This window comes from Oncorhynchus clarkii, chromosome 10 (assembly GCF_045791955.1).
Source record: "Oncorhynchus clarkii lewisi isolate Uvic-CL-2024 chromosome 10, UVic_Ocla_1.0, whole genome shotgun sequence".
Classification (NCBI taxonomy): Eukaryota; Metazoa; Chordata; class Actinopteri; order Salmoniformes; family Salmonidae; genus Oncorhynchus; species Oncorhynchus clarkii.
In genome coordinates, this window is record NC_092156.1 from 76,595,199 (window position 1) to 76,604,023 (window position 8,825).

The window sequence follows — 8,825 nt, forward strand, 5'->3', positions numbered from 1 at the left end:
AGACTGGAGCAGGGACATATATTGAAACACTGGCATTATGAAGGAAGATCAAACATACAGCAAAACCAACCAAATGAAACTCTAATCTTTACACACATGGAAACACACACACACCCAGGAGGTTTCCCTCACCTGGAAAAGGCTGGTTCGGAGACAATGTCAAAGAATAAACCAGCTGTTCCTCCTCTAAACTGAACCCTGTTGTGTTTTCCAGACTGGGGTCGAAGCTGGATGCCAGCCATGCCAGGCAGGTGTGTGTGGCCAGGGTGAGTGCCACCCAACCGGTCAGAGAGGCTTCTCCTGTACCTGCCACCCTGGATGGACCGGAGACCGTTGTCAGGACCAGGTCAACAACCCCTGTGATGGGAACAAGTCAGTGGACTGGGGATGGGGGTGATGGGTGAGGGGAGGATGGGGGTGAGGGTGAGGGGGAGGATGGAGAGGAATGAGTGAGGGGAAGGGAGGGGTGGCGATCAATTTCAATTGTATTTCTCCTCCCCCTCCCCCATCTCTCTCTCTCTCCTTCCTCTCCCTCCCCCATATCTCTCTCTCTCCTTCCTCTCCCTCCCCTCTCCCTCCCCCATCTCTCTCTCTCTCCTTCCTCTCCCTCCCCTCTCCCTCCCCCATCTCTCTCTCTCTCCTTCCTCTCCCTCCCCTCTCCCTCCCCCATCTCTCTCTCTCTCCTTCCTCTCCCTCCCCTCTCCCTCCCCCATCTCTCTCTCTCTCCTTCCTCTCCCTCCCCTCTCCCTCCCCCATCTCTCTCTCTCTCCTTCCTCTCCCTCCCCCATCTCTCTCTCTCTCCTTCCTCTCCCTCCCCTCTCCCTCCCCCATCTCTCTCTCTCTCCTTCCTCTCCCTCCCCTCTCCCATCTCTCTCTCTCTCCTTCCTCTCCCTCCCCCATCTCTCTCTCTCTCCTTCCTCTCCCTCCCCTCTCCCTCCCCCATCTCTCTCTCTCTCTCCGTCCTCTCCCTCCCCCATCTCTCTCTCTCTCCGTCCTCTCCCTCCCCCTCCTCTCTCCCCCCCCCCATCTCTCCCTCCTCCTTCCTGCAGGTGTATCCATGGTTCATGTCTTCCTATCAATTCCTACTCCTACTCCTGTCGCTGCCAGCCAGGATTCCTCGGGGTGCTGTGTGACGAGGCAGACCAGGAAGTGCTGGACCCCTGTCAGCTGACCAGATGTAAACATGGGAAATGTAGGCTGTCTGGCCTGGGCAAGGCCTACTGTCAATGTAACCCAGGATACACGGGGGACGCCTGCGACAGAGGTGAGGGAGGGAGGGAGGGAGGGAGGGAGGGAGGGAGGGAGGGAGGGAGGGAGGGAGGGTGGGTCTCCACATCGGTCTCATCTGGCCACTGTCTGTCTGTTCATCTGTCTGTCTGCTCTAACTCTCTGCTGTCTGTCTGTTAGTGTTTTAACCCTGTCTGTCTGCTCTAACTCTCTGCTGTCTGTCTGCTAGTGTTTTAACTGTCTGTCTGCTCTAACTCTCTGCTGTCTGTCTGCTAGTGTTTTAACTGTCTGTCTGCTCTAACTCTCTGCTGTCTGTCTGCCCCAGCCTCCTCTGATCCACCGCCCCCCGGCAGAGGGGTCACCCAGGTGAGATTCTCAGGGTCAGAGGTCAGAGGTCAGAGGTCAGCCCTCTTTGCCCCGCCACCCCCTCTCCTTAACCCATCCTCCTCCACAGCCAATCACATTGGAGACCATGCTCCTCCACAGCCAATCACATTGGAGACCATGCTCCTCCACAGCCAATCACATTGGAGATCTTCCGTTCCACATGAGCTTGTTTCAACCTCAGCCACCCGCATCCTCTGCTCTCTCCTTTCACACTCTTCCTTCCTTGTTCCTTCGTTATCTCCTTCCTTCCTTCCTTCCTTCCTTCCTTCCTTCCTTCCTTCCTCCCTCATCAATCCACACCTCTCATCCCTCTCTCTCCCTCCCTCCCTCCCTCCATCCATCCCTCCATCCATCCATCCATCCATCCGTCCATCCATCCACACCTCCTCCCATCTCTCTCCCTCTCTAACTACCGCCCCTCTCTTTCTAAACCCTTATTCTCTCTCTCTCTCTCTCTCTCTCAGCCCTTCTCTCTCTCTCTCTCAGCCCTTCTCTCTCTCTCCCTCCCTCTCTCTCTAAGCCCTTCTTCTCTCTCTCTCTAAGCCTATCTTCTCTCTCTCTCTCTCTAAGCCCTTCTTCTCTCTCTCTCTTCTCTCTCTCTCTAAGCCTATCTTCTCTCTCTCTCTCTAAGCCTATCTTCTCTCTCTCTCTAAGCCTCTCTTCTCTCTCTCTCTAAGCCCTTCTTCTCTCTCTCTCTCTCTCTCTCTCTTCTCTCTCTAAGCCCTTCTTCTCTCTCTCTCTCTCTCTCTCTCTCTCTCTCTCTCTCTCTCTCTCTAAGCCTATCTTCTCTCTCTCTATAAACCCTTCTTCTCTCTCTCTCTCTCTGTCTCTATAAACCCTTCTTCTCTCTCTTCCCCTGTAGAGGTGGTCTGTCGAGGGGAACGGCTCCGAGCTGTCTACCAGCTCCAGAGGGGCTATTCGGCGTGTGAAACCCAGGAGAAGGTCTCCCGTCTAGAGTGCCGCGGCTCCTGTCCGGAGGGGGCTGAAGGGGGGGGCGGGAGCGGCTGCTGCTCCCCTTTACGTTCCAAACGCAGGAAATACACCTTCCACTGCACCAACGGCTCCTCCTTCGTACAGGAAGTGGAGAAGGTGGTGAAGTGCGGCTGTACAAAGTGTCCTCTCTCGTAAAACGTCCCCCCTTTACCCTGGGATGAAAGGTTCATCCCCCTCTCCTCCTCCGACCTCATCCTCCTCATCCGACCTCATCCCCTTCCCCTTCTCCAACCTCATCCCCCTCTCCTCCTCCTCCGACCTCATCCCCCTCTCCTCCTCCGACCTTATCCCCCTCCCCCTCTCCTCCTCCGACCTCATCCTCCTCCTCCGACCTTATCCCCCTCCCCGTCTCCTCCTCCGACCTCATCCTCCTCTCCTACTCCTCCGACCTCATCCCCCTCTCCTCCTTCGACCTCATCCCCCTCTCCTCCTCCGACCTCATCCACCTCTCCTCCTCTGACATCATGCCCCTTTCCTCCTCCGACCTCAACCCCCTCTCCTTTTCTGACCTCATCCCCCTTTCCTCCTCCTCCGACCTCATCCCCCTCTCCTCCTCCAACCTCATCCCCTCTCCTCCTCCGACCTCATCCCCCTCTCCTCCTTCGACCTCATCCACCTCTCCTCCTCTGACCTCATGCCCCTTTCCTCCTCCGACCTCAACCCCCTCTCCTTTTCTGACCTCATCCCCCTCTCCTCCTCCGACCTCATCCCCCTCCCCTCCTCCGACCTTATCCCCCTCCCCTCTCCTCCTCCTCCGACCTCATCCCCCTCCCCCTCTGACCTCATCCCCCTCTCCTCCTCCGACCTTATCCCCCTCCCCCTCTCCTCTGACCTCATCCCCCTCTCCTCCTCCGACCTCATCCCCCTCTCCTGCTCCGACCTTATCCCCCTCCCCTCTCCTCCTCCGACCTCATCCCCCTCCCCCTCTGACCTCATCCCCCTCTCCTCCTCCAACCTCATCCACCTCTCCTCCTCTGACCTCATGCCCCTTTCCTCCTCCGACCTCAACCCCCTCTCCTTTTCTGACCTCATCCCCCTCCCCCTCTGACCTCATCCCCCTCTCCTGCTCCGACCTTATCCCCCTCCCCCTCTGACCTCATCCCCCCTCTCCTCCTCCGACCTTATCCCCCTCCCCCTCTCCTCCTCCGACCTCATCCCCTCCTCTGACCTCATCCCCCTCTCCTCCTCCTCCGACCTCATCCCCCTCTCCTCCTCCTAGGACCTCATCCCCCTCTCCTCCTCCGACCTCATCCCAAACTCCTCCGACCTCATCCCTCTTCTTTTTGTAAACCCCCCCCCCAAAAGTCAAGACGAAACAAAGAAAAACAACAGAAATATTGCCAGCGCTGGACTGTGGGCTCACTGCCTCAGAGGAGATGTTGAATTATATTGTAAAATACAACAACAAAAAAAGGACTTATTTTTATTATCAAGCGGAGAAAAAAAAGACTTAAAAACTCAACAAGACTCTGTTCCTTCTTTTTCCGTTTTTGGGCACGATGACTCGTGATGACGAGCGGTGTTCCCCACTGACGGACGACCACTTCCTGTTGTGTACTTCCTGTTTCCTGTGTTGTAGGAGTTACCCCCTATTAACCGTAGTACTACACACTCACCACTAGGTGGAGGTGTTCTGGTCTCAGGTCAGGGGGGGAGACGGAGGGAACCCTTTCATCCACACACACACAAAACACACACACACACACACACACACGTAGATGGTGTAGTTTTGTTAAGGTAGTAATTAGGTTAAACCCCTCAGTGCCTCCTCTCCTGTGACAACCTGTCTGACTCTTTTAATATATATTAATTTATATTTGACTCTCTTATTTTTGTATTAAAGGCAGTGGAAGATTGACTAGATTGACTAACAACATATCGTGTCCTAATTTTTGTTTTGTTTTGTTTTGGGGGGGGGGGGGGGTTGGAGAGAAGTCTTTGATGTTGTTTTGACCACTGAGTAAAACTATCGTGTTTTAATTATTATTTTTTTTGCCAGAAGACTTAGTTACATTTTAATCTTCAAAGAAATGTGACATTGTGATTGAGGACATTGTTGTGTATTTCTGTGGCCATGTTTTCTCAGACTTTGTATATTGCCATGATGATGCTGATGATGAAGAGTAATAAGAAGTGTATAGTTCATTTATCTGACGTTCATTACATCACCTGATCCTAGACATGTTGATGGTTTAGATTACAACACCACCTGATCCTAGACATGTTGATGGTTTAGATTACATCACCACCTGATCCTAGACATGTTGATGGTGTAGATTACATCACCTGATCCTAGACATGTTGATGGTTTAGATTACAACATCACCTGATCCTAGACATGTTGATGGTTTAGATTACAACACCTGATCCTAGACATGTTGATGGTGTAGATTACAACACCACCTGATCCTAGACATGTTGATGGTTTAGATTACAACACCTGATCCTAGACATGTTGATGGTTTAGATTACATCACCTGATCCTAGACATGTTGATGGTTTAGATTACATCACCTGATCCTAGACATGTTGATGGTGTAGATTACATCACCTGATCCTAGACATGTTGATGGTGTAGATTACATCACCTGATCCTAGAGATGTTGATGGTTTAGATTACATCACCTGATCCTAGACATGTTGATGGTTTAGATTACAACACCACCTGATCCTAGACATGTTGATGGTGTAGATTACATCACCTGATCCTAGACATGTTGATGGTGTAGATTACATCACCTGATCCTAGAGATGTTGATGGTTTAGATTACATCACCTGATCCTAGACATGTTGATGGTTTAGATTACAACACCACCTGATCCTAGACATGTTGATGGTGTAGATTACATCACCTGATCCTAGACATGTTGATGGTGTAGATTACATCACCTGATCCTAGAGATGTTGATGGTTTAGATTACATCACCTGATCCTAGACATGTTGATGGTTTAGATTACAACACCACCTGATCCTAGACATGTTGATGGTGTAGATTACATCACCACCTGATCCTAGACATGTTGATGGTGTAGATTACAACACCACCTGATCCTAGACATGTTGATGGTGTAGATTACATCACCACCTGATCCTAGACATGTTGATGGCGTAGATTACAACACCACCTGATCCTAGACATGTTGATGGTTTAGATTACAACACCACCTGATCCTAGACATGTTGATGGTGTAGATTACATCACCTGATCCTAGACATGTTGATAGCAACATCACCTGATCCTAGACATGTTGATGGTGTAGATTACAACATCACCTGATCCTAGACATGTTGATGGTGTAGATTACATCACCACCTGATCCTAGACATGTTGATGGCGTAGATTACAACACCACCTGATCCTAGACATGTTGATGGCGTAGATTACAACACCACCTGATCCTAGACATGTTGATGGTTTAGATTACATCACCTGATCCTAGACATGTTGATGGAGTAGATTACAACACCTGATCCTAGACATGTTGATGGTGTAGATTACATCACCTGATCCTAGACATGTTGATGGTTTAGATTACATCACCTGATCTTATACATGTTGATGGCGTAGGTTACAACATCACCTGATCCTAGACATGTTGATGGTGTAGGTTACAACATCACCTGATCCTAGACATGTTGATGGTGTAGATTACATCACCTGATCCTAGACATGTTGATGGCGTAGATTACAACACCACCTGATCCTAGACATGTTGATGGTTTAGATTACATCACCTGATCCTAGACATGTTGATGGAGTAGATTACAACACCTGATCCTAGACATGTTGATGGTGTAGATTACATCACCTGATCCTATACATGTTGATGGCGTAGGTTACAACATCACCTGATCCTAGACATGTTGATGGTTTAGATTACATCACCTGATCCTAGACATGTTGATGGTGTAGATTACATCACCTGATCCTAGACATGTTGATGGTTTAGATTACAACACCACCTGATCCTAGACATGTTGATGGTTTAGATTACAACATCACCTGATCCTAGACATGTTGATGGTTTAGATTACAACACCTGATCCTAGACATGTTGACGGTGTATGTTACAACATCACCTGATCCTAGACATGTTGATGGTTTAGATTACATCACCTGATCCTAGACATGTTGATGGTGTAGGTTACAACATCACCTGATCCTAGACATGTTGATGGTTTAGATTACATCACCTGATCCTAGACATGTTGATGGTGTAGATTACATCACCTGATCCTAGACATGTTGATGGTTTAGATTACAACACCACCTGATCCTAGACATGTTGATGGTTTAGATTACAACATCACCTGATCCTAGACATGTTGATTGTTTAGATTACAACACCTGATCCTAGACATGTTGACGGTGTATGTTACATCACCTGATCCTAGACATGTTGATGGTGTAGATTACATCACCTGATCCTAGACATGTTGATGGTTTAGATTATATCACCTGATCCTAGACATGTTGATGGTGTAGATTACATCACCTGATCCTAGACATGCTGATGGTGTAGATTACATCACCTGATCCTAGACATGTTGATGGTGTAGATTACATCACCTGATCCTAGACATGTTGATGGCGTAGATTACAACACCACCTGATCCTAGACATGTTGATGGTTTAGATTACATCACCTGATCCTAGACATGTTGATGGAGTAGATTACAACATCACCTGATCCTAGACATGTTGATGGTGTAGATTACATCACCTGATCCTAGACATGTTGATGGTTTAGATTACATCACCTGATCCTATACATGTTGATGGCGTAGGTTACAACATCACCTGATCCTAGACATGTTGATGGTTTAGATTACATCACCTGATCCTATACATGTTGATGGCGTAGGTTACAACATCACCTGATCCTAGACATGCTGATGGTGTAGATTACATCACCTGATCCTATACATGTTGATGGTGTAGATTACATCACCTGATCCTAGACATGCTGATGGTGTAGATTACATCACCTGATCCTAGACATGTTGATGGTGTAGGTTACAACATCACCTGATCCTAGACATGTTGATGGTGTAGATTACATCACCTGATCCTAGACATGTTGATGGTTTAGATTACAACACCACCTGATCCTAGACATGTTGATGGTTTAGATTACAACATCACCTGATCCTAGACATGTTGATGGTTTAGATTACAACACCTGATCCTAGACATGTTGACGGTGTATGTTACAACATCACCTGATCCTAGACATGTTGATGGTGTAGATTACATCACCTGATCCTAGACATGTTGATGGTTTAGATTATATCACCTGATCCTAGACATGTTGATGGTGTAGATTACATCACCTGATCCTAGACATGTTGATGGTGTAGATTACATCCCCTGATCCTAGACATGTTGATGGTTTAGATTACAACACCACCTGATCCTAGACATGTTGATGGTGTAGATTACATCACCTGATCCTAGACATGCTGATGGTGTAGATTACATCACCTGATCCTAGACATGTTGATGGTGTAGATTACAACATCACCTGATCCTAGACATGTTGATGGTGTAGATTACATCACCTGATCCTAGACATGTTGATGGTTTAGATTACAACATCACCTGATCCTAGACATGTTGATGGTGTAGATTACATCACCTGATCCTAGACATGTTGATGGTGTAGATTACATCCCCTGATCCTAGACATGTTGATGGTTTAGATTACAACACCACCTGATCCTAGACATGTTGATGGTGTAGATTACATCACCTGATCCTAGACATGCTGATGGTGTAGATTACATCACCTGATCCTAGACATGTTGATGGTGTAGATTACAACATCACCTGATCCTAGACATGTTGATGGTGTAGATTACATCACCTGATCCTAGACATGTTGATGGTTTAGATTACATCACCTGATCCTAGACATGTTGATGGTTTAGATTACATCACCTGATCCTAGACATGTCGATGGTTTAGATTACAACACCACCTGATCCTAGACATGTTGATGGTGTAGATTACATCACCTGATCCTAGACATGCTGATGGTGTAGATTACATCACCTGATCCTAGACATGTTGATGGTGTAGATTACAACATCACCTGATCCTAGACATGTTGATGGTGTAGATTACATCACCTGATCCTAGACATGTTGATGGTTTAGATTACAACATCACCTGATCCTAGACATGTTGATGGTGTAGATTACATCACCTGATCC

General features: G+C 48.0%; 1 protein-coding gene across 1 annotated transcript in view; it reads left to right on the forward strand.

Annotated features, from left to right (window-relative positions):
• The window catches only part of LOC139419351 (slit homolog 2 protein-like), a 110,499-nt gene extending 107,757 nt beyond the window's left edge, over positions 1-2,742 (forward strand). Inside the window, exons 34-36 of the mRNA XM_071169291.1 lie at positions 215-372; positions 1,050-1,264; positions 2,477-2,742. Coding sequence (XP_071025392.1) covers positions 215-372; positions 1,050-1,264; positions 2,477-2,742 — 639 coding nt within the window. The remainder of the gene's footprint in view (positions 1-214; positions 373-1,049; positions 1,265-2,476) is intronic.
• Positions 2,743-8,825: the final 6,083 nt, after the last annotated feature.